Source organism: Mastigoproctus giganteus, chromosome 8 (genome assembly GCF_048544385.1).
Source record: "Mastigoproctus giganteus isolate SK-2022 chromosome 8, ASM4854438v1, whole genome shotgun sequence".
In the NCBI taxonomy this organism is placed as follows: Eukaryota; Metazoa; Arthropoda; class Arachnida; order Uropygi; family Thelyphonidae; genus Mastigoproctus; species Mastigoproctus giganteus.
Window position 1 is genome coordinate 147,874,159 of NC_143582.1, and position 27,443 is coordinate 147,901,601.

General features: G+C 39.3%; 1 protein-coding gene across 3 annotated transcripts in view; it reads left to right on the forward strand.

The window, feature by feature from the left end:
• mIF2 (mitochondrial translation initiation factor 2) overlaps window positions 1–27,443 on the forward strand; it is a 405,187-nt gene that overhangs the window by 250,155 nt on the left and 127,589 nt on the right. For all 3 annotated transcript variants that reach the window (XM_090379811.1, XM_090379813.1, XM_090379812.1), the window contains exon 12: window positions 9,582–9,707. In XM_090379811.1, coding sequence (XP_090235937.1) covers window positions 9,582–9,707 — 126 coding nt within the window. The remainder of the gene's footprint in view (window positions 1–9,581; window positions 9,708–27,443) is intronic.

Genomic DNA, 27,443 nt, shown 5'->3' on the forward strand with positions numbered 1-27,443 from the left:
ATGGGAGCGTTTTTTTTTTTTTTTTTTTTTTTTTTTTTTTTTTTTTGGCTGATGCTGCATAAGCTTGCTTTCTTGCATCATATGCCTCTGCTAATGCTAATTAAGATAGCCCCTAGATCAAGTGAATAAGCTGTAAAACAAAAAAAAACATGATTTATACAGATCCTTGAGTACATTGACAGCATATAGTGCAGAGTATGTCCCAGGTAACCCACACCGTCTTGAAACATTTTAAATCATATAATTGTTCTATGTGATATTTAATCATTCAGTTGCATTCTGCTGAATATAACTGAACGTTGTACATGAAGGTATCTAGTGGAATGAATATGCAGATCAAACTGCTAAACATCCATCCATTCACGATTCGGTTTATTATCAAGTGCTGTATATGAATTATAAATGTGTTATACAAAAAAAAAAAAAAAAGTCTGCATAGAAGTGGAAGCAAATCTGGAATGCTCAAGGGAACAATATGATGTTATAGTTACATAAGAACTGTGGCTATGGATATTAAGCTTGAGAGCAACTAGTCATGCAGTCGTTTCCAAAACTCGAATAGGACACACTCATTTGATACATTTTTTATCTGCTTGTTAGAGAAAATCAACAATGTTGTATGTACTGTCATTCCTCACCAAAAACACATTCTTCTAAACTGTAGCTATTACCATAATTTTCAGAACAATAATTTTAAATTGCTTTCTCATATACAGAAATTTGTAACGTTAAATCATCATATGAGAGACAGCATATCTGGATGAATTCTTTGATTTTAGAGCATATACAATTATTTGAAAAGTTTTAATTGACCAAAACTATACCTTAATGGAAACATTTATGTCCCCTCAAATGCATTAGCATTAGTAGAGGCATACGATGCAAGAAAGCAAGCTTATATAGCATCAGTCAAAAAAAAAAAAATCCCATTTCACCCATCCTTTCACTCAATGTTTGTCTAGTTCTGCCTTGAATTTATTCAAGTTTTTGACCTCCACTACAACAGATGGAAGTTGCTTCCATCTATGAACCACCAACTAGCTAAAGGTGAATTTCTGCACATCTATGATACCATTGTCTTTCCACAATTTGAATTTATGTCCCCTCAAGTGAGTAATCTGAGCAAGAGGAAGAATCCCCTCAGCACTGAGCATGCTCAAATCATTCAAGGCTTGATACACCTCAATCAGGCTTGCAGGTGCCTAGTCTCCAGACACTAATTTGCAAAATTTAAGCCTTTCTTCATAAGAGCAACACTTTGTTCCATTCCCTAATCTTGTTGCCATTCTTTGTACTCATTCCAGCAGCTCTACATTCTTCTTAAAATGAGGCCTCCAGACCTGTATACAGTACTCAAGGTGTGGGCCTGACCATTGCCTCAAACAATGGACCAATCACCTCATTATCCTAACTAGCAAAATTCCTGTATATCATTGACAAGACACCATGAGCTACTTTTGGAGACTGTCTGCACTGCTCAGAAAACTTCATATCTCACTGCACAATTACCCCCAGGTCCTTTTCATTCTCCGCTAACCTGAGTGTAGGACCACCCAGCTGATACGTTACTCTAAGGTTACTGCTACCATATGCAATACTTTACATTTGTCAATGTTAAACTTAAGTTGCCACCTCTCAGCCTATCTGCTCAACTTCTTCAGATCCTCATGCAGTAGTGTACTATCATTAACAGCCCTGTCAACTTTCGTATTGTCTGCAAACTTGGACATTAATTAACTTTGATATACCTTCATCAATATCATGATACCAAAAACAACAATGGGCCCAACACGAAATCCTGGGGAACTACTTTGTCTTCTCCCACTCAGCCATCCTTTTATCCATTGTAGCAACTTGCCTCTAACGCCATACTGCTACAATTTGTACAGCAGTCTTCCATGTGCCACAATATCAAAAGCTTCCCTAAAATCAAAGTATATGATATCAAAATTATTTTTTGCATCCAGTTCCTTTGTGACCACATCATAGTATCCAATCAAATTTGTCAGACAAGACTTCCCCTTAACAACTCCATGCTGTATCTGAACTATAACTGCAGTCTTGTCTAGATGATGCAGCATCACTTCCTTAACCAGTGACTCCATTATTTTTTTTCCTGGAACAGAAGTTAGACTAACAGGTCAGTAATTACTTGTGTCATCCTTTGATCCTCCCTTTATGAATTGGGGACACATTTGCACATCTCCAGTCCATGGGACTTATCCTGAGTCCAAGGAAGCTTTCGTAATTATGGCTAAGGGTTTGCTTATTTCCTTTGCTGCTTCCTTTAATATAACTGGATACATCCCATCTGGCCCAGGTGCCTTTCTTATGTTCAATTTCAACAATTTCTCCTCCACTTTGCTATCAGTTATTACAAAATCATTTAGCTCCCTGCCAGAATTTGATAAACTTCTGGCCTCCACTTCCCTATAGACCTCATCTTTGAATATAGATGCAAAATACTCATTCAGCTTGTCAGCTACCTTAGCAGGTTCATCACCAATCAAACCGAATCTGATTCATCCCATTCCTTCTGGAGTTTACATAAGTAAAGAAGTCTTTACTGTTTTTCTTTGCATTGTTTGCCAAAGGTTTCTCGTAATCTGCCTTTGCTTGCCTAACGTTCTTTGTGACTTGATTACAGACTATCTTATATCTACCATAGGCACCTGTGTCCCCTAATAATTTATATGTGTCTCATGCATTTTTCTCCTCTGCCACGAGTCTCATTGGTCATTTGACATCCATTTAGGCCTTAACCTTGAATAGCATTTCTTAGTTGGTATGAAAAGCCTAGTAGCCTCCAAGTCCCTGAAGGCTTCCCATTTAGGCTTCCCACTGATGATGTTACCAATTCACCATTGGTAACATCATCAGTTGATCCCACTGTGTAGAATTTAAAACCGTCTGAGACCACTGTAGTGAACTTTACGAAAGCAAAAACCTTTTACCCCTGAAGGTAGTTACATCTTTAAGTAAATCCCACATTAGTACACTGTGATCACTGCCACCTAGTGGTTCCTTTATCTACAGATTCTTAATGCATGAAGAATCACTACTGATAATCAGATCAAGAGTATTACTTCCTCTGGTTGCCTCTTGGACATGCTGCTGTAGAAAACTGTCATCCAATAAATCCACAAAAGTCTTGCTAGTGTGTGAGTGACCAACCCACAAGTTCCAGTCTATATCTGGAAAGTTAAAATCCCCCATTATAAGACAATCTGATTTACTGGCCCACTGTATTTCCCTATACAGTTGTTCATTGTACTCATCAGAGTCATTAGGTCTATAACACACTCATACTCTCAACTTGATTTTCCCAGTGCTTATGTCACACCAAACTGACTCAGGACAGTACAGTTTGGGTTGGCAGATGGACCGTATTTAGCAGTCAGGGGCTCAAACCCCAGTCTACTCAACGAGCGTGTGCTACGCTACTGCACTCCCGCTCCTGACCGCTCGGCTAAGGCAGGTGACTTAGGATGGGAAGGGAGGAGGTGTTATGCTGTTAATTAAGAAAAACATAAAATCAAAAGAAGTGCATCCAGTTGATATAGATGAACAGTGCACTGTTGAGTCTGTTTGGTGTGACATAAGCACTGCAAAAGCTAAAATAAAAGTAGGAGTGTGTTATAGGCCAAATGACTCGAATGACTACAATGAACAATTGTACAGAGAAATAGAGTGGGCTAGTAAATCAAAATGTCTTATAATAGGGGATTTTAACTTCCCAGATATTGACTGGAACTTGTGGGTTGGTCACTCACACACTAGTAAGACTTTTGTGGATTTATTGGATGATTGTTTTCTCCAGCAGCATGTGTGAGAAGCAACCAGAGAGGATAATACTCTTCATCTGGTTATCAGCAGTGATCATTCGTGTATTAAGAATTTGCAGATAAAGGAACCACTAGGTGGCAGTGATCACAGTGTACTGATGTGGGATTTACTTAAAGATATAATTACCATCAGGGTAAAGGAAAGGGTTTTTGCTTCCGTAAAAGTGAGTACAGTGGTCTCAGACAGTTTTTAAATTCTGTACAGTGGGATCAACTGACAACGTTACCAACAGTAATTTCTAAGTGGGAAGCATTCAAGGAATTAATCGTGAATGCTACTAAAAGTTTCATACCTATTAAGAAATATTGTTCAAGGTTTAGGCCTAAATGGTTATCAAATGAACTAATGAGACTTGTGACAGAGAAGAAAAATGCATGGGATGCATATAAATTATCAAGCGACTCAGAAGTCTATGGCAGATATAATCTAGTCTGTAATCACGTCACAATCACGTAGATTGGATCTATCCAGTTATATTAAAGGAGGCGGCAAAGGAGCTAAGCAAACCCTTAGCCATAATTATGAGAACATCCTTGGACTCAGGGGAGGTTCCCACGGACTGGAGATGTGCAAATGCATCCCCAATTCACAAAGGGAGATCGAAGGGTGACACAAGTAATTACAGACCAGTTAGTTTAACTTCTGTTCCGGGAAAAATAATGTAGTCACTGGTTAAAGATGCATTGCAGGATCATCTAGACAAGACTGCAGCGATAATTCAGACACAGCATGGGTTTGTTAAGGGAAAGTCTCGTCTGACAAATCTGATGGTTACTATGATGTGGTTACAAAGGAACTGGATGCAAAAAATAATTTTGATATCATATATTTGGATTTCAGGAAAGCTTTTGACACTGTTGTGCATGGAAGATTATTGTACAAATTGAAGCAGAATGGTATTAAGGGTAAGTGGCTACAATGGATAAAAGGATGGTTAAGTGGGAGAAGACAGAGGGTGGTAATCAATGGGTGCTGATCTTCGGGGACTAATGTTATTAGTGGAGTCCCACAGGGTTCGGTGTTGGGTCCGCTGTTGTTTTGTATATTTATGAATGATATTGATGAAAGTATATCAGGCTTAGTGTCGAAGTTTGCAGATGATACAAAGGTTGGCAGGGTTGTTAATGACAGTAATGGCAGTGTGCTACTGCAACAGGATCTAGATAATTTGGGCAGATGGGCTAAGAAGTGGCAACTGAAGTTTAGCCTTGACAAATGCAAAGTACTGCATATGGGTAGAAGTAACCCGAGAGAAAAGTACCAACTTTGTCGTACTACACTTAAGGTGGTAGAAAACGAAAAAGACCTGGAAGTAATTTTGCAGTCAGATATGAAGTTTTCTGAGCAACGCAGACAGGCTGCCAGGGCAGGTCATGGGGTTTTGTCAATGATATATAGGAATTTTGCTAGCAGGAAAAAGGAGGTGATTGTCCCTCTGTATAAGGCAATGGTCAGGCCATGCCTTGAGTACTGCGTACAGGTCTGGAGGCCTCATTTTAGGAAGGATGTAGATTTACTTTAGCATGTACAGAGAAGGGCAACAAGATTGGTGAGGGGAATGAAGCGATCCTCTTACCAAGAGAGGATCTCTTCATTATATAGGCATTTTTTGCCTTTAACCAGCAAGTGGTTGGTTGGTGGAACAGACTTCCATCCCTTGTCGTGGAAGTTGATAGCCTAAATAAGTTTAGGGCTCAGCTGGACAGGTATTTTGAATGAACAGAGGGGTGAAGTGGAAGTGGTTTGTTTTTTTTTGGCTGATGCTGCATAAGCTTGCTTTCTTGCATTAAATGCCTCTACTAATGCTAATGCTAATATTAAAGATATATATCGGCGCATTCTGCTCAAAGGCAGAATGCACTGGTTGCACAGGAACTAGTAGTTGTTGGTGACTCTATTGTCAGGGAAACGGGGAACATGCTTTGTAAAAAGGATAGGTGGAACAGGACCAGGGTATGTCTAGCAGGGGCAAAGGTTGATGACATTGTAGAGCGGATATCATCTTTTAAGGGCACAGAAGGTGATATAGTTGTACATGTTGGCACTAATGATATTAAAAGTAGGAGACCGGCAGAATTACTTAACAAGTACAGGTCGCTGTTGAAAAAAAGGCGTGAAATAGGGTTGAATTTGAAAGTGTCTGCAATTCTGCCCAGACAGGATAGGAGGGAGTATATGACGAGACCCCTGTCGATCAATTCGGCCTTGGAAGGATTGTGCAAGGTTCAAGGGGTAGAATTTTTTTCTGCCTGGGCTGTACTTGTTAACAGGAGAGACTGCTTCTACAGGGATGGGATCCACTTAAATAGAAAGGGTGCAAGAATATTTACTAATGCTGTCGAGGCAGTCTTAGGTGGGTCGGGAAATTGCTAGCTTGGGGGGGGGATACAAGGACTAATAGATTGACAGTAGCCAGTGGCAGAGGTGAAAGTGATTCTTGCACTGCTTCTATTGGAATGAGCAGCAGCAGCCTGGAAAACAAGATGCAGGGTATTTCAGAGACTGCTGGGAGTCATTGCTGTACAAGTAAACACATGGGTTGTGTTAGGGTAGCTAAGAATAGGCACAGGTGCATGTATACTTGCATGTACACCAATGCTAGGAGTTTGGTAAATAAATTTGATGAATTTGAGATATTGCTCAAAGCATCAAAGGTGGATATTGTTGATATATCAGAGAGGTGGTGTCACACAGATATAAGGAATGCAGAACTGGAATTTTTAGAGTACAGTGTGTACAGAAAGCATAGACAGGGTAGGAAGGGAGAATGGGTTATGCTATTAGTTAAGAAACGCAAAAAATCCAAAGAAGTGAAGCCAGTCGACATCGCGACAATGCAGTGTCGAGTCAGTTTGGTGTGACACAAGCATTGGGAGATCAAAATTGAGAGTAGGCGTGTGCTATAGGTCTAATGATTCTGTTGTGTATGATAAGAAATTGTACAGGGAAATATAGTGGGCCAGTAAATCAGATATTCTTATAATTGGGGATTTTAATATCCCAGATATTGACTGGAATTTGTGGGTTGGTCAATCACACACTAGCAAGGCTTTTGTGGATTTATTGGATGATTGTTTTCTACATCAGCATGTTCGGGAGGCAATTAGAGGAAGTAATACTCTTGATTTGATTATCACTAGTGATTCTTCATGCAGTAAGAATCTGCAGATAAAGGAACAATTAGGTGGCAGTGATCACAGTGTGCTGAAGTGGGATTTACTCAAAGAGGGAACTACCATCAAGGGTAAAGGGAAGGGTTATTGCTTTCGTAAAGGGTACTACGATGGTCTGAGACAATATTTAAATTCTATACAGTGGGACCAACTGTTGATGTTACCAACAGCAAATTCAAAATGGGAAGCATTCGAAAAACTTATCTTGGAAGCTACTAGGCTTTACATACCAAATAAGAAATATTGTTCAAGGTTTATGCCTAAATGCATGTCAGATGAACTAATGAGAAACATGGTAGAGAAAAAAAATGCATGGTATACATATAAATTAACACGTGACACAGAAGCCTATGATAGATATAAACTGGTCTGTAACCAAGTCACCAAGGAGGTTAGGTAGGCAAAGGCAGATTATGAGAAATTTTTGGCAAAGGATGCAAAGAAAAACAGCAAAGAGTTCTTTACTTATGTAAACTCTAGAAGGAAGGGGATGAATCAGATTGGTCCACTTGATATCGATGGTTCAACTGTTGATGATCCTACTCAGGTAGCTAACAAACTAAATGAATATTTTCTATCAACATTCACACATGAGGAGTTATTCAGCGAGGGGAATGCCAGAGGTGTATTCAACTCTTGCAGTAATCTAGAGAACTTTGTAATAACTGAGAGTAAAGTGGAGGAGAAATTGTTGAAGATAAACACAAGAAAGGCACCTGGGGTGGATGGGATCTATCCAGTTATTTTAAAGGAAGCAGCAAAGGAAGTAAGCAAACCCTTAGTCATAATTATGAGCACTTACTTTGATTCAGGGGAGGTACCCATAGACTGGAGATGTGCAAATGTGAACCCAATTCACAAAGGAAGATCAAAGGCTGATACAAGTAATTATAGATCTGTGAGTTTAACTTCTGTTCCAGGAAAATTAATGGAGGCACTGGTTAAAGAAGCACTGCAGGATCATCTAGACAAGACTTCAGTTATAGTTCGGACACAGCATGGTTTTGTTAAGGGGAAGTCTTGCCTGACCAATTTGATTCGATGCTATGATGCAGTCACAAAAGAGCTGGATGCTGGGAATAACTTTGATATTATATACTTGAATCTTAGAAAGGGTTTTGATACTGTTGCACATGGAAGACTGCTGCACAAATTGGAGCAGTGTGGCATTGGAGGAAAATTGCTGCTATGGATAAATGGGTGGTTGAGGGGGAGAAGACAGAGAGTGGTAATCAGTGGACATTTCTCATCGAGGACTAATGTTATTAGTGGAGTCCCTCAGGGTTCAGTGTTGGGTCCATTATTGTTTTCTGTATTTATAAATAATATTGATGATGGTATATCCAGCTTAATGTCCAAGTTTTCAGATGATACAAAGGTTGGCAGGGTTGTTAAGGACACTACTGACGCTATGCTGCTGCAACAGGATCTGGAAAGGTTGAGCAGATCGGCTGAGAGGTGGCAAATGAAGTTTAACATTGAGAAATGTAAAGTACTACATATGGGAAACAGCAACCCCAGTGCAACGTATCAACTCTGTGGTACTACACTGACAGTGGTACAGAATGAAAAGGACCTGGGGGTAATTGTGCAGGCAGATATGAAGTTTTCTGAGTGGTTCAGACGGGCTGCAAGAGTAGCTCATGGTGTATTGTCAATGATATACAGGAATTTTTCTAGCAGGGATAAGGAGGTGATTATTCCCTTGTATAAGGCAATGGTCAGGCTACACCTTGAGTACTGTATACAGGTCTGGAGGCCTCATTTCAAGAAGGACGTAGAGCTGCTGGAATGAGTACAGAGAAGGGCAACAAGATTAGTAACTGGAACAAAGGGTTGCTCTTATGAAGAAAGGCTTAAGGTTTGCAAATTACAGTGTATGGAGACTAGGCACTGGCGAGGTGATCTGATAGAGGTGTATAAAGCCTTGAATAGTTTGAGCATGCTCAATGCTGGATGGGATTCTTCCTCTTTCTCAGAATAATCACCTGAGAGGGTATAAATTCAAATTGAGGGAAGACAGATGTAGGATAGATGTGCCGAAATTTGCCTTTAGCCAGCGGATAGTTTGTTGGTGGAACAGACTTCCATCCCTTGTTGTGGAAGTTGATAGCGTAAATAAATTTAAGGCTCAGCTGGACAGGTATTTCAAACGAATGGAGGGGTGAGTGGAAGTTTTTTTTTTTTTTTTTGCTGGCTGATGCTGCTTAAGATTGGTTTCTTGAATCATATGCCTCTACTAATGCTATTGCTAATGATATATATATTAAAGATTAATGGGATAAAAAGTAACTTGTTTCATGATGAGTGAAATGGACCATAATCTGCCATGCTGGTTCAGTTTGGGTTGGCAGATCAACCAATTTTAGCAGTCAGGAGTGTCAACCTGAATCTACTCAAAGCGTGTGTGCTACTGCACTCCCTATCCTGACCACTCGGCTATGGGGACCTTTGTGATATATATATAATATAATATGTATAATGGTGTGCGTGTGCACACACGCACGCATATATATCTATATATATTTATATATATTTTTTTTTTATTGATTCTGTCTTTAGGTTCGACTGATGTTTGATGAATGGGGACATTCTCTGCAGGTTGTCAAACCAGGTTTCCCTGCACAAGTGGTAGGCTGGAAAGAATTGCCTTCAGCTGGAGATGAAATTTTAGAAGTTGAGTCTGAAGTAAGTAACTGATAAACACATTTCAAATTGTAATGCTAAATAGTTATTAATGTGGGAAGGGTCAAGTTCAGATATTAATATTAGTCAGTGCACACAGTACAGAATGAATTCTGCAAACATTTAAGCATTATTGCTTTACTGTGCCTGTGAAGCAAAACAGTTTACTTATATAAACTCGAGAAGGAAGGAAGGAAGGGGATCAGTCAGTTGGGTCCACTTGATATCGATGGTTCGACAGCTGATGATCTTGCTCAGATAGCTGACAAACTGAATGAGTATTTTGCAACTACATTCATATATGAGGAATTCTGTGGGAAAGTGGAGGACAGAAGCTTATTAAACTATAACAGGGAGATTAATGATTTTATAATAACTGTGAGCAAAGAGGAGGAGAAATTGTTAAAGTTAAACATAAGAAAGGCACCTAAGGTGGATGGGATCTACCAACTTATATTAAATGAGGTGGCAAAAGGAAGTAAGCAAACCCTTAGCCATAATTATGAGACCATCCTTGGACTCGGTGGAAGTCCCCACAGACCGTAAATATGCAAATGTATCCCCAATTCACAAAGTGGGATCAAAGGGTGACACAAGTAAATACAGATCTGTTAGTTTAACTTCTGTTCCAGGGAAAACAATGGATTTACTGGTTAGAGAATTATTGCAGGATCATCTAGACAAGTCATTAATTATTAATCAGACACAGCATGGATTTATTAAGAGGAAGTCTTATTTGACAAATTTGAATGGATACTATGATGTGGTCACAAAGGAACTGGATGCAAAAAATAATTTTGATATCATATACTTGGATTTCAGGAAAGTTTTGATACTGTTGCACATGGAAGACGGCTACTGTACAAATTGGTGCAGTATGGTATTAAGGGTAAGTGGCTACAATGGTTAAAAGTGTGGTTGAGTGGAAGAAGACAGAATGGTAATAGATGGACAGTGCTTTTCATGGGCTAATGTTATTAGTGGAGTCCCCCAGATTCATTGTTGGGACCACTGTTGTTTTGTATATTTATCAATGATATTGATGAAGATATATCAGACTTAATGTCCAAAAATTTTCAGATGATACAAAGATTGGCAGGGTTGTTAATGACAGTAATTGCAGTGTGCTACTGCAACAGGATCTAGAAAAGTTGGATAGGTGGGCTAAGAAGTTTAAAATTGACAAATGCAAAGTACTGCATGTGGGTAGAAGTAAGCCCAGAGAAAGGTACCAACTGTGTGGTACTGCACTTAGGGTTGTAGAAAATGAAAAAGACCTGGGAGTAATTGTGTAGTCAGATATAAAGTTTTCTGAGCAGTGCAGACAATCTGCCAGAGCAAGTCATGGGGTATTGTCAATGATATACAGAAATTTTATTAGTAGGGAAAAGGAGGTGATTATCCTTTTGTATAAGGCAATGGTCTGGAGGCCTCATTTTAGGAAGGATGTACAGTTGCTTGAGCAAGTGCAGAGATGGACAACAAGATTGGTGTGGGGAACGAAGGGGTCCTCTTACCAAAAAAAGGCCTAAATTCTGCAAATTGCAGCATCTGGAGTCTAGGCACCTGCAAGGTGATCTGATTCAGTGTATTAGGCTTTGAATGGCTTGAGCAGGCTCAGTTCTAATGGGATTCTTTCTCTTGCTCAGATTACAAACCTGAGGGGGCATAAATTCAAATTGAGGAAAGAAAGTTGTAGAAGAGATGTGCAGAAATTTGCCTTGGCTGGTGGTTGATTGCTGGAACAAACATTCTTCCGTCTGTCATTGTGGAGGTTGATAGAGGGAATGGATGTGTGAAATGTTTTTTATTTTTTTCTTTGGTGCGACATACGCTTGCTTTCTTGACTCACGAAATACTTGTATCAAGTATTTGAAGATGAAATGCACAAGGCATAAACCTTATGGGCTTTGGTAATTAATTATATAATATGGGTGTGGATACACCATAGTTAACCCATAAATTTGAACTACGTATGTAGTGTAAAAGGCATCGTTTTAATAGTATCTCATATTGTGGGTGCACGAGATTAGCATTAGCATTAGTAGAGGCATTTGATGCAAGAAAGCAAGCTTATGCAGCATCAGCCAAAACAATAAATAAAATAAAAATAAATAAATAAAAATTATCCACTTCCACTTCACCCCTCTGTTCGTTCGAAATACCTGTCCAGCTGAGCCTTAAACTTATTTAGGCTATCAACTTCCAGGATAAGGGATGGACGTCTGTTCCACCAACAAACCACCTGCTGGCTAAAGGCAAATTTCCTCACGTCTATCCTACATCTGTCTTTCCTCAATTTGAATTTATGCCCTCTCAGGTGATTTTTCTGAGCAAGAGGAAGAATCCCATCAGCATTGAGCATGCTCAAACCATTCAAGGCTTTATACACTTCAATCAGATCACCTCGCTGGTGCCTAGTCTTCAGACACTGTAATTTGCAAAACTTAAGCCTTTCTTCGTAAGAGCATCCCTTTGTTCCATTCAATAATCTTGTTGCCCTTCTCTGTACTCGTTCCAGCATCTCTACATCCTTCTTGAATTGAGGCCTCCAGACTTGTATACAGTACTCTAGGTGTGGCCTGACCATTGCCTTATACAAGGGAATAATCACCTCCTTATCCCTGCTAGAAAAATTCCTATATATCATCGACAATACACCATGAGCTACTCTTGCAGCCCATCTGCACTGCTCAGAGAACTTCAAATCTGCCTGCACAACCACCCCCAGGTCCTTTTCATTATCTACCACTGTCAATGTAGTACCACAGAGTTGATATGTTGCTCTGGGGTTGCTGTTTCCCATATGTAGTACTTTACATTTGTCAATTTTAAACTTCATTTGCCACCTCTCAACCCATCTGCTCAACCTTTCCAGATCCCGTTGCAGCAGCATAGTGTCAGTAGTGTTCCTTGACAACCCTGCCAACCTTCGTATCGTCTGCAAACTTGGACATTAAGCTTGATATACCATCATCAATATCATTTATAAATACAGAAAACAATAATGGACCCAATACTTAACCCTGAGGGACTCCACTAATAACATTAGTCCACGATGAGCAGTGTCCATTGATTACCACTCTTTGTCTTCTCCCCCTCAACCACCCCTTTAACCATAGCAGCAATTTGCCTCCAATGCCACACTGCTCCAATTTGTCCAGCAGTCTTCCATGTGCAACAGTATCAAAAGCCTTTCTAAGATCCAAGTATATAATATCAAGTTATTCCCTGCATCCATTTCTTTTGTACTGCATCATAGTGTCCAATCAAATTGGTCAGGCAAGACTTCCCCTTAACAAAACCATTTTGTGTCTGAGCTATAACTGAAGTCTTGTCTAGATGATCCTGCAGTGCTTCTTTAACCAGTGCCTCCATTAATTTTCCTGGAACAGAAGTTAAACTAACAGGTGTATTACTTGTGTCGCCTTTTGATCCTCCTTTATGAATTGCGGTCATATTTGCACATCTCCAGTCCATGGGTACTTTCCCTGAGTCCAAGGAAGCTCTCATAATTATGGCTAAGTGTTTGCTTACTTCCTTTGCTGCCTCCTTTAATATAACTGGATAGATCCCATCCACCCCAGGTGCCTTTCTTGTATTTATCTTCAACAATTTCTCCTCCACTTTTCTCTCAGTTATTACAAGATTCTCTTGCTTACTGTCAGAGTTGAATACACCTCTGGCATTACCCTTGCTGAATAACTCCTCATGTGTGAATGTCGATGCAAAATATTCATTCAGTTTGTTAGCTACCTGAGCAGGATCATCAACAGTTGACCCATCGATATCAAGTGGACCAATCTGATTCATCCCCTTCCTTCTAGAGTTTACGTAAGTAAAGAACTCTTTGCTGTTTTTCTTTGCATCCCTTGCCAAAGATTTCTCGTAATCTGCCTTCTCCTGCCTAACCTCCTTTGTAACTTGGTTACAGATCAACTTGTATCTATCATAGGCTTCTGTGTCACGTGTTAATTTATATGTATCCCATGCATTTTTCTTCTCTGCCATGTCCCATTAGTTCATCTGACATCCACTTAGGCCTAAACCTTGAACAATATTACTTAGTTGGTATGTAAAGCCTAGTAGCTTCCAAGATAAGTTCTTTGAATGCTTCCCATTTTGAATTTGCTGTTGGTAACGTCATCAGTTGGTCCCACTTATAGAATTTAAATACTGTCTCAGTCCATCATAGTCGCCTTTACGAAAGCAATAACCCTTCCCTTTACCCCTAATGGTGGTTATCTCTTTGAGTAAATCCCACTTCAGCACACTGTGATCACTGCCACCTAGTCATTCCTTTACCTGCAGATCCTTAATGCATGAAGAATCACTACTGATAATCAAATCAAGAGTATTACTCCTTCTAGTTGCCTCCCGAACATGCTGATGTAGAAAACAATCATCCAATAAATCCACAAAAGCCTTGCTAGTGTGTGAGTGACCATCTCCCAAATTCCAGTCAATATCTGGGAAATTAAAATCCCCCATTATAAGACTCTCTGATTTACTGACCCACTCTATTTCCCTGTACAATTTCTTATTATACCCATCAGAGTCCTTAGGCCTATAGCACACTCCTACTCTCAATTTTGATCGCCCAATGCTTATGTCACACCAAACTGACTCAACACTGCCCTGTCCAGCGATGTCAACTGGCTTCACTTCCTTGGATTTTATGTATTTCTTAACTAATAGCATAACCACTCCTCCCTTCCTATCCTGTCTATCCCTTCTGTAGACATTGTACTCCCCAAATTCCAGTTCTGCATTCCTTATATCTGTGTGACACCACATCTCTGAAATCCCCACAATATCTGCCTTTGATGTTTTGAGCAATACCTCAAATTCATCAAATTTATTTACTAAACTCCTAGCATTGGTGTACACGCAAGTATACATGCACCTGTTCTTTTTCTTAGCTACCCTAACACAACCCATGTGTTTACTTGAACCCCAATGATTCCCAGCAGTCTCTGAAATATCCTGTATCTTATTTTCCAGGCTGCGGTTCATTCCAATAGAAGCAGTGCAAGAATCACTTTCACCTCTGCCAGTGGCTACTGTTAATCTATTAGTCCTTGTATCCCCCCCATCCAGCAGTTTTCCGACCCACCTAACACTGCCTCGATAGCATCAGCAAACATTCTTGCACCCTTTCTATTTAAGTGTATCCCATCCCTGTAGAAGCAGTCTCTGAGATAACTGGTATTGCACTAGTTCAAATAAATAACGCTTCTCTAGTAGAGAAGACTACTGTTATTTATTTTCAGAGGATACCACCACCCAGACGATTGTTTCAAAGCTAGATTGTTTCAAAGTGTGCTTCATCATCAGTGGGTGGGCAGGTACCCTGGTAGTGCACCATGCCATCCCAGTTGGAAAGTTATATCCACAATATGAGAGATGCCAAAGTGTGTTGTTAATAATGTATTTTAAGACGAAATGCACAAGGCGTAATCCTTATGGGTTTTGGTAATTAACTATATAATATCGGTGTAGTTACACCATAGTGAATCCATAAATTTGAACTATGTATGCATAAAAAGCGTCATTTTGAAGGCACCCACAATATGAAATACTATTAAAATGATGCCTTTTACAGGACAAACGTAGTTCAAATTTATGGGTTAACTATGCTTTATCTACACCTATGTTCTATAGTTAATTATCAAAACCCATAAGGATTATGCCTTGCGCATTTCGTCTTCAACTACATTATTACCAGCACCCTTTGGCATCTCTCATATTGTGTATATAACTTCGCAACTGGGATGGCATGTTGCACTACCACGGTACCTGCCTGCCCACTAGCTTTGAAATGGTATTCGCAGGCCGGCTGTTAGTTAGTACACCAGACCAAACCTATTGGTAACTCTCTAGGAGGCTCCGAATCAGCTTGTGTGTAATCGTGCTACCTCTACTCTGCCAGACAGTGAATGGAGGGAGTACGAGTAGTGTATTTGTGGGAGGCATTGTCGAGGCCACGTTATGTCAAGGATCTGGGTATATTCTTACCATGTGTACTCCGTATCCAAAAATTTCATTATTTTATACAGCATGTCCCACCCACTTTTTCGTACTATTAAATACACCATGAATTGTCAAACTAATAGGCAAGCTTATCTGCAAAAAGATCTAAACCTCCGAAAAACTTGCTAATTCATTTCACAAATATACGTGGTCTCAATTCTAATCTCAACAACGTCCATTTCCACTTGCAGTCTGCCAAACCCCCATGTACTTTTTCTGACAGAATCTGAGTTATCGGTTGATTCAACTACTGCTCATCTCAGTTGCCCAAATTATTCGCTGTATGATTCCTTTCACCTCAAAGGTGGTACTTGTGCATATGTCCGTTCAGATAATCCCTGGCAAAGACGTGGTAATTTGGAATCTTCTCTTTTCGATCTTCTCTAGCTTAAAATCTCTTTACTTCATTGTGTCAAATTCATCTGTTATCTCTACCATTCTCCCAACTCTACTAATCACTTGGAGTCTTTGACTTTCTTTCTTTACAACTTGACTTTCTCCAGTTCAACTTTCCTAACAGTGAGGCAATTTTCCTTGGTGATTTTAATGTTCACAACTCTAGCCTGCTTCCATTTTCTAGTCACACCAACCCAGCTGGTCGAGATGCTGAGGCTTTTGCAATTACTAATGACCTTGCACGGATTATTCATTTACCTAAAAGAATATTGGACAATCCTAACCATACAGTCAACACGCCTGATCTTTTTCTCACAAACAACCTTTCTAAGTACACGGTCAAAGTGAGAGGTCCTTTCGGCCCCTCAGATCACAACTTGGTGATTGTCTCTTGTCCAATGGAGCCTTTATCTCATGGCTGTTCCCAACCTCGTATTGTTTGGCATTACAGGAATGCAAAATAGGATGACCTGCGAGATTTCTTTTCTTCTTTTCCTTGGTCGGATTACTGTTTCAAAACTTCTGATGTCAACGTTTGCTCAGATCGTGTTAGCGAAATTATTCTTGCAGGAATGGAATCCTTTATCTCACACTCCACCTTATAATCTCGTCCTTTATCTAAACCTTGGTTTTCCAATAAATGTGCTAAGGCTGTTCAAGAGAAGAATGTTGCATATCGTAATTAGCTAGTTTCTACTTCTTCAGTTTCATTTTCTGCCTACACCAAAGCTCGCAACAATTGTAAAGCAGTTAGTAGTTAGTCCAAACTAGAGTTTGAACAGGCTAAGAGTAGAAAACTTGCTTCTTGCCGTAATGGTAGCCGAGCATTCTGGTCTCTTTCCAAAGCTATTGATCGCAACTTTTGCCCATCTCTGTCCAAACCAGATGGTTCTGTTGTCACTTCAGCCAAGGATAAAGCTGACCTGTTAGCATCGAATTTTTCTTCCATCTCATGTATTAATGATCTTGGTAAAACATCTTCCACTATTCTCAACATGCTCCATTCAATCCCTCCTGTGGTCTTCCATCAAAATGATGTCAGAAGGATTTTGACGAATCTTGATGCCAAGAAAAAGCTCCAGGTCCCGATGTTATTTCTCCACTTGTTCTCAAAACCTGTGCTCCTGAACTTACTCCTATTTTTTGCCGCCTTTTTTCACTTTCTTATTCAAAAGGTATTTTCTTCTTCTGCTTGGAAATTTGCTCATATCCAGCCATTTCCTAAAAAGGGTGACAAATCCCTCCCATCCGATTATTGTCCCATTGCAATTACTTCTACTTTTTCTAAAGTAATGGAGAAATCAATTAACCGCCAACTCTTAAACTACCAAGAAACCTTCCGTCTGATCAACGATTGCCAGTATGGATTCTGTCAGTGTCGATCCACTGGTGATATTCTGGCTTATGTTACCCATTTATGGACTAATTCAATGGAGAAGTTCCGTGAAACACAAGTAGTTGCTCTAGATATCTCAAAGGCTTTCAATCATATTTGGCATAAAGGTCTTCTATACAAGCTTCCATCTTATGGTTTGCCAACTGTTTTTAGTAATTGGTTATCCAGTTGTCTCTCTGATCGCTCACTGAGTGTGATGGTAGATGGCTCTCTATCTTCTAACTTCTCCACTAATGCCGGTGTCCCCCAAGGTTCAGTTCTTTCCCCTTCTCTTTTCCTCTTGTATATTAATGACCTTCTTCCATTGACTGGAAATCCTATCCATAGTTTTGCCGATGATAGCACATTGCATTCCACTTTCCATTTTGAGAACCTTTGCCCTGTTCAATCAGCTTCAACTTCTCGTAAATCTGCTACCAATTCCTTAAATGCAGGTAATTCTCCAGTGGGACAAAGACAACGTGGTTAATTTCAATCCTTCTAAAACTCAGCCTTGTCTTATATCTCGCAAAAAGGATTATTCTGCTCCTATGCCTAGAAATCGGAGTGTCTTTGGTGACACTCCAATTTCTAGGCAAAATGATATATCTCTTTTGGGGATTACCCTGACTTCTAATATCTCTTGGCACAAGCACATTCCAAATATTGCTTCTTCTGCATCTAAAAACTTGGTTTTCTCTTTCACTCTCATCGTTACTTTTCTTCCAAACAGCTGCTCACTCTGTACAAATCGCAAGTCTGCCCTACCATGGAATATTGTTCCCACATCTGAGGTGGTGCCCCCAAAACCTCTCTCAGGCTTCTTGATTCCATTCAGAAGAGGGCAGTTAGGTTAATTAATGATTCATTTCTAACAGAGTCTCTCCACTTGCTGTCTCATAGATGTACTGTTTCTGCTGCATGCTTTTTCTACAGATATTTCCATGGGCACTGTTCTTCTGAATTGGCTTCTATAATTCTTGCTCTCTCTTTCAAAACAGTCCGAACACATGCAGCCAACATCCATTTACTGTCCAACTTCAAACTCACAGAACCAACTTTTCATCTTCCTCGTTTATTCATTCAACTGCCGTTTTCTGGAACAACCTTCCTTCATATGTATTTCCTGAAAATTACAATCTACAGAAGTTCAAGTCCAATGTCAACAAATATCTTCCTTCGTCTTCCGATCCTCCAACCCAAGCATGGTACTAAGTATTATTGGTTCTAATACCTCTTGTGTTTGGGGTGTACATAAAAAAAACCAAAAAAAAAAACCACATTCATAGTTCAAATTTATGGGTTAACTATGGTGTATCTACACTGATATTATATAGTTAATTACCAAAACTCATAAAGATTATGCCTTGTTCATTTTGTCTTCAAATTCATTATTACCAACACCCTTTGGCATCTCTCATATTGTGGATATGACTTCGCAACTGGGATGACATGTTGCACTACCAGGCCTGCCCACTGATGATAAAGCCCACTAGCTTTGAAATGATTGTCTGGTTGGTGGTATCCTCTGAAAATAAATAACAGTAGTCTTCTCTACTAGAGAAGCGTTATTTATTTGAAGTAGTGAAATACCAGCTCATATTGTGAAGGCACCCACAATTGAGATACTATTAAAACGATGCCTTTTACACTACATACGTAGATCAAGTTTATGGGTTAACTATGGTGTATCTACACTGTATCAAGTAATATTGGCCACAATATTAAGAAGGCGTATTCCAAAATAGAATAAGAAACTGACTTGAAAGTTTTATGCATTTTATTATGGAGCACAGTCCTTCCAAAGGTATTCTTAATATTTTTTTTTTTTTTTTTATGTAAAACCCAAACACGAGAGGTATTAGAACCTATAGTACTTAGTACCGTGCTTGAGTTAAGGAGAAGTATGGGGGGAGGGGGGGATGCCGGAAACTTTGCTCTAGAGACTGAACATGGGTTTCACCACTTCAAGCCTCCAATAAGCAAAGTGGTGGTATTTCACCGGTTGATGAAAGTCATCTACCACTTGTTTCACTTCTTTTATCAGGGAAGAACTGGTTACTGTGGAAAAACATTAAAAGAAACAAAGAAAAAAGGTAGCTATCTGCATACTAATTTTGCCATTTCTCTAGTAACAAAATTTTGTGGGGAAACAAATGCCTATTAATGTGGGAGGGAAATTTTTAGATGCTGATGACAGCCTGCACACAATGCAGCATTTATACACCTACAGTTCTGATATATTAAGTTGAGGGATTCTCTTACTAGATACCATATCGTAGAAATTGCTCTATCTTTTATCAAAGTTATAGAAGATCTGGCACTCAGCTGCAATGTTATTCAAACCATATGCAAAGACTTGTGCAAGAAAGAAATATAATTTAGATGGCACTGCTTGAATTTCTATAGGCTGTAACTTTCAGGAAATGAGTAAGAAGAAACAGACATAGAAGGGTTAAATAAGCAAGTGTATAAGTTAACTAAATGAATTTAGAGTTAACTGTCAGTAGATGGTGACAGTTCAACTTCTACCTGTATAAACCTGCCCTCTCATGGAGTATTAATGAATGTTCTTCAAAATTTGAATACTTTCCAATTGCAGTTTGATGCAAGTGTTCAAACTAATTCGAAAGATAGTAATAGTAATGAAGGGATACGATGCAAGAAAGCAAGTGCATGAGCTTATTAAAAAAAAAAAAACAATTTTATACATCTGTTTCCTCTAAAAGTTTGTCCACTTCCTCATTGAATTTATTTAAGCTATCAGCTTCCACAGTGACTGATGGAAGTTTGTTCCAGCAATTAACCACCCGCTGGCTAAAGGCAAATTTCTGCACATCTATTCTACAACTGTCTTTCCTCAATTTGAATTTATGCCCCCCTCAGGTTTATAATTTGAGCAAGCAGAAGAATCCCATAAGAATACAGCATTCTCAACCCATTCAAGACCTTATACACCTCAATCAGATCACATCGCTGGTGCCTAGTCTCCAGAAACTGCAGTTTGCCAAACTTAAGCGTTTCTTGGTAAGAGGATGCCTTTGTTCCCTCCCCAATCTTCCAGACCTGCATACAGTACTCAAGATGTGGCCTGACCATTGCCTTATACAAAAGGATAATCACCTCATTTTCCCTACTAGCAAAATTCCTGTGTGGTAGGTGGAACAGGACCGGGATATGTCTGCCAGGGGCAAAAGTTGATGATGTTGTAGAGCAGATATCATCTTTTAAGGGCACAAAAGGTGATATTGTTGTACATATTGGCACTAATGATATTAAGATAGGAGACTGGTGGAATTACTTAAAAAGTACAGGTCACTGTTGAAAAATAAGCCGTGAATTAGGGTTGAATTTTAAAGTGTCTGCAATTCTGCCCAGACACGATAGGAGAGAGTATATGATGAGAGCCTTGTCTATCAATTCGGCCCTAGAAAGATTGTGCAAGTCTCAAGGGGTAGAATTTTTTTCAGCCTGGTCTGCACTTGTTAACAGGAGAGACTGCTTCTACAGGGATGGGATACACTTAAATAGAAAGGGTGCAAGAATATTTGCTGATGCTATCGAGGCAGTGTTACGTGGGTCAGAAAACTGCTAGTTTGGGGAGATACAAGGATTAATAGATTAACAAGATATACAAGGATTAGTAGCCACGGGCCGAGGTGAAAGTGATTCTTGCACTCCTTCTATTGGAATGAGCAGCAACCTGGAAAACAATATGCAGCGTATTTCAGAGACTGCTGGGAGTCATTGCGGGGCAAGTAAACACATGGGTTGTGTTAGGGTAGCTTAGAATAGGAACAGGTGCATGTATATTTGCGTGTACAAATGCTAGGAATTTGGTAAATAAATTTGATGAATTTGAATTATTGCTCAAAACATCAAAGGCAGATATTGTTGGGATATCAGAGATGTGGTGTCACACGGATATAAGGAATGCAGAACTGGAATTTTTGGAGTACAGTGTGTACAGAAAACATAGACAGGATAGGAAGGGAGAATGGGTTATGCTATTAGTTAAGAAACAGATAAAATTCCAGGAAGTGAAGCCAGTCGATATCGCTGGACAGTGCAGTGCCGAGTCAGTTTGGTGTGAAATAAGCATTGAGAGATCAAAATTGAGAGTAGGAATGATGTGTTGGAGGCCTAATGACTCTAATGAGTAATAAGAAACTGTACAGGGAAATAGAGGCGGCCAGTAAATCAGATATTCTTATAATTGGGGATTTTAATTTCCCAGATACTGACTGGAATTTGTGGGTTGGTCACTCACACACTAGCAAGGCTTTTGTGGATTTATTGGATGAATGTTTTCGACATCAGCATGTTTGGGGGCCAACTAGAGGGAGTAATACTCTTGATCTCATTATCAGTAGTTATTCTTCATGCATCAAGAATCTGCAGATAAAGGAACCACTAGGTGGCAGTGATCACAGTGTGTTGAAGTGGGATTTACTCAAAAGGTAATTACCATCAGGGGAAAAGGGAAGGGTTTTTGCTTTCGTAAAGGCAACTACAGTATTTAAATTCTGTACGGTGGGACCAACTGATGATGTTACCAACAGCAAATTCAAAATGGGAAGCATTCAAAGAATTTAAAGAATACCAACTAAGAAATATTTTTCAAGGATTAGGCATAAATGGATGTCAGATGAAGTAATGAGACATATGGCAGAGAAGAAAAATGCATGGGATACATATAAATTAATGGGTGACATGGAAGCCTAAGATAGATATAAGCTGGTCTGTAACCAAGTCACAAAGGAGATTAGGCAGGCAAAGGCAAATTATGAGAAATCTTTGGCAAAGGATGCAAAGAAAAACAGCAAAGAGTTCTTTACCTATGTAAACACTATAAGGAAAGGGATGAATCAGATTGGTCCATTGGATATTGATGGTTAAACTGTTGATGATCCTGCTCAGGTGGCTAACAAACTAAATGAGTATTTTGCATCTACATTCACACATGAGGAGTTATTCAGGGAGGGGAAAGCCAGAGGTGAAATAAACTCTGGCAGTGAGCTAGATGATTTAGAGGAGAAATTGTTGAAGATAAACATAAAAAAGGCACCCTGGGTGGATAGGATCTATTCAGTTATATTAAAGGAGGCAGCAAAGGAAGTAAGCAAACCCTTAGCCATAATTATGAGAGCCTCTTTGGACCTCAGGGGAGGTACCCATGGACAGGAGATGTGAAATATGACCCCAAAGGAGGATCAAAGGACGACACAAGTAATTATAGACCTGTTAGTTTAACTTCTGTTTCGGGAAAATTAATGGAGGCACTGGTTAAAGAAGCAGTGCAGGATCATATAGACAAGACTTCAGTTATAGCTCAAACACAGCATGGTTTTGTTAAGGAAAAGTCTTGCCTGACCAATTTGATTGTATACTATGATGTGGTCACAAAGGAACTGGATGCAGGGGAATAACTTTGGTATCATATATTTGGATCTTAGAAAAGCTTTTGATACTGTTACGCATGGAAGACTGCTGAACAAATTGGAGCAGTGTGGCATTGGAGGCAAATTGCTGCTATGGATAAAGGGATGGTTGAGAGCAAGAAGACAGAGTAGTAATGAATGGACACTGCTCATCATGGACTAATGTCATTAGTAGAGTCCCTCAGGGTTCAGTGTTGGGTCCATTGTTGTTTTCTGTATTTATAAATGATATTGATGATCGTATATCAAGTTTAATGTCCAAGTTTGCAGACGATACGAAGGTTGGAAGGGTTGTTAAGGTCACTAATGACAGTACACTGCTGCAACAGGATCTAGAAAAGTTGAGCAGATGGGCTGAGAGGTGGCAAATGAAGTTCAACATTGACAAATGTAAAGTACTACATATGGGAAGCAGTAACCCCAGAGTAATGTATCAACTCTGTGGTAGAGAGTGAAAAGGACCTGGTTGTAATTGTGCAGGCAGATATGAAGTTTTCTGAGCAGTGCAGACAGTCTTCAAGAGTTAGCTCATGGTGTCTTGTCAAAGATATACAGGAATGTTTCTAGCAGGATAAGGAGGTGATTATCCCCTTGTATAAGGCAATGGTCAGGCCACACCTTGAGTACTGTATACTGGTTTGGAGGCATCATTTTAAGAAGGATATAGAGCTGTTGGAACAAAGGGTTGCCCTTACGAAGAAAGGCTTAAGTTTTGAAATTACAGTGTCTGTAGACTAGGCACTTGCGAGGTGATCTGATTGAGTTGTATAAAGCCTTGAATGGTTTGAGCATGCTCAGTGCTGATGGAATTCTTCCTTTTGCCCAGCATAATCACCTGAGAGGACATAAATTCAAATTGAGGAAAGACATTTGTAGGATAGATGTGCAAAAGTTTGCCTTTAGCCAGTGGGTAGTTGGTTGGTGGAACAGACTTCCATCTTTTGTGGAAGTTGATAGCCTAAATAAATTTAAGGCTGAGCTGGACAGATAATTGGAATGAACGGAGGGGTGAAATGGGAGCGGGGGTTTTTTTTTTTTTCTTCTTTTGGCTGATGCTGCTTAAGTTTGCTTTCTTGCATCATATGTCTCTACTAATGCTAATCATTGACAAGACACCATGAGCTACTGTTGCAGACCATCTACGCTGCTCAGAAAATTTCATATCTGCCTGCCCAATTTCCCCCAGGTCCTTTTCACTCTCTACCACTCTCAATGTAGTACCACACATTTTATATGTTACTCTGGGGGTTACTGCTTCCTATATGCACTACTTTACTTTTGTCAATGTTAAACTTCAGTTGCCACTTCTCACCCCATCTGCCCAACTTTACTAGATCCTTTTGCAGCAGCATACCATCAGGGGCGTATTCAGGGGTGGGCAGAGGATGCATATCCCCCCTGAACCAAAAATTTGAAATTAAAGAAACAGAACACAGGAGGCATTCTAAAAAGAAACTCAAAAGCCTGGTCGGCATGCCCCCTTACGACGTTACCTGGACCTAGTTTCCATGTCCCCACCTTACGATGATACCTGGATATGCCGCTGCGGACCATCGTTAGTGCCATTAACAACCCTGGCAACCTTTGTATCATCTGCAGTTGTAGACATTAAGCCTGATGTACTTTCATCAATATCATTGATAAATATGTAAAACTACAATGGTCTCAACACCGAACCCTGAGGACTCCACTAATAACATTAGTTCACGAAAAGCAGTCTCTGTTGATTACTACTCTGTCTTCCCCCACTCGACCAGCTCTTTATCCATAGCAACAACTTGCCCTTAATGCTATTCTGCTCCAATTTGTAAAGCAGTCTTTTATGTGCAACTGTATCAAAAGCTTTCCTGAAATCCAAGTATATGATATCAGAATTATTTTTTACATCCAGTTCCTTTGTGACCACATTGTATTATCCAATCGAATTGGTCAGGCAAGATTTCCCCTTAATAAACCCATCATGAACCAGTGACTATTATTTTTCCCCGAACAGAATTTAAAATAACAGGTCTGTTTTTACTCATGTCCCCCTTTGATCCCCCTTTTTGAATTGGGAATACATTTGCATATCTCCCATCCTTGGGGACCATTTCTGATGTACATAAATATAAAAAAATATGAAATGTAAAAGCAGATATCATCATCTTTTAAGGACACAATACTACATTAATATCATTAGTACACATCGCACTAATGATATTAAGAGTAGGATCAGAAGACTTATTAACAAGTAGAGGGCAATGTTGGGAAAATTTGGATGTTTATGTTAAATTTGAAAGTGTCTCAAATTCTGTCCAGACACAATAGGAGGGAGTACATGTTGAGAACCTTGTCAATCAATTTTGGCCTGGAGAGCTTGTGCAAAGCTCATGGAGTAGAAATTTTCTTGGTGTCGTCTGTGCTTGTTAACAGGAGACACTGTTTCTGCAGAGTTGGGATACACTTGAATAGAAAAGAATGTTTGCTGGTGCTATCAAGGCAGTGCAAGCCAGGTTGGAAAACTGCTAGCTTACTGGAATGGATGGACGAAGAGATTAATTAGAGCCACAGGCAGAGGTGAATGTGGTACTTGTACTTCTATTCGAACGTGCAGCAGCCTAGGAAGCAAGGTGTCGGAAATTTCAGGCCCTGCTGTAGGTCATCGTGGAACAAGTAAATTCATACACTGTGTTAGGGTAACTAAAAGTAAGAACATAGTAGGGTAACTAAAAGTAAGAACATCTACGTGTACTGTAATGCATTGTCTAGGAGCATTATAAATAAATTTAGTTATACCCTGTTCCACCTATCCTTTTTTGAAAAACATATTTCCCACTTCCCTGACTCTACTGTTGGACTAGCACATTCTTTATGGGGGATCTCATTGTGTCCTGTGTTGCTTGAGTGCAGTTTCGAGCATTGTGCTGGTTATCTGAGTTCTTGAAGGGTCCCTTTTTTTTAATTTTTTTGAGGGCATTCGATATTTTCATGGAACTTGAAAGTCATTACCAGAGTGTAGTCATGCAAATTGTATATTATATGATTTGATCTTCAAATAGATTTCGATTAGTATATGTTCAAATATATGCCTGTAGTAGGTTTTCAGTTTTGATCTGCAACTTTGCTAATTTTTAAATTGAGAAAGTAAATAGAGAAGCTACATATTTTTTCTGTGGAGCTTTATTTAGGCTTGTACACTTTATGTTTAAAAATAATGAAAGTTGCGGTTCAAAACTGAAGACATACTGCAGGCATACTGCTCAAATGTCTTGAGGATCTTGGTAGTGTTGGTGACTAGATTTGTAGCGGTGGATCTTGACCGGGTAGCATAGTGGATCTGCGGTAGCTGTTGTGGCATAATTTGGGTGGTTAACGTTCTCAGAAGAGATTTCTCAAAGAGCTTCAATAGGCTTGATGCAGAAGAAATTGGACGGAAGTGACTGGGCTGAGAAGCAGAGCGTATTTTTGGCAGAGGTCTTACTACACCCTGGGAGTTCGAGAACGAGTGTAGCTTGTGCGGACGTACATTTCTGCTGCTCCTGGAACAGAGAAGTTTTTTCTGATTTATTTTCTGTTTATTAGCTTAAATTGGCATATTAACTTATTTTCTAGAGTAGTTTTATATTCTTATTTACGATACTTAGATTAAAGTAACTTAGATAGAGATTTTGTAGGTATTACTTAGTATCGGAAAGGGTATCAAATCCACGTGTTTACTGTTCGTAAATAGCCGCCATTGTTACACGATAGAAAATATCTCGAAATAGATAGCATAAGCTTAATATAGTATAGTATAGTTCATAATATTGTCAATTAATCAGATAATTAATATTGTTCAACTTCATTGTCAATTAAATTGTACTTAAGTATACATATAACGACTTGGGTTACGTAACATAAATAATTAGTAAAAAATAAATAAATACTTAACTTGATACGGAAGTTATATAAAGGGATTTCGTATCAATTATCTGATTAATATTGCCAATTAATCAGATAATTAATATTGTTGAACTTCATTGTCAATTAAATTGTACTTAAGTATACATATAACGACTTGGGTTACGTAACATAAATAATTAGTAAAAAATAAATAAATACTTAACTTGATACGGAAGTTATATAAAGGGATTTCGTAGATAACACTCGATACTAAAACATAAATATAGCGTTATAACTGTGTTTAATTTACCCTAACCTAAATCGAAATCATGACTCTGACCAGAGCAGCAAAGCAAAAGGCTCAAGCTAATGGAAGTGCTGTGGCTCAGGGGAGAACTGAGGGGGGGCAGTTGCCCTCTAAATCACAGCCTATTAAAATGCTACTTGCTTGATGTTTGTGGAGTAGTCAGGTACGGGACATGATACTGCCATGGGGGATATCTTTGTGTGTGCGCGATGCAAGGAGTGTAAGGAAATCAGGCGACAACTCAGCATTGTTATGGGCCTATATGAGAGCTTGAAGAACAGGGTGAATGCCCTCAAAGGATTAAAAGTGAGGGCCCATCAAGCTCT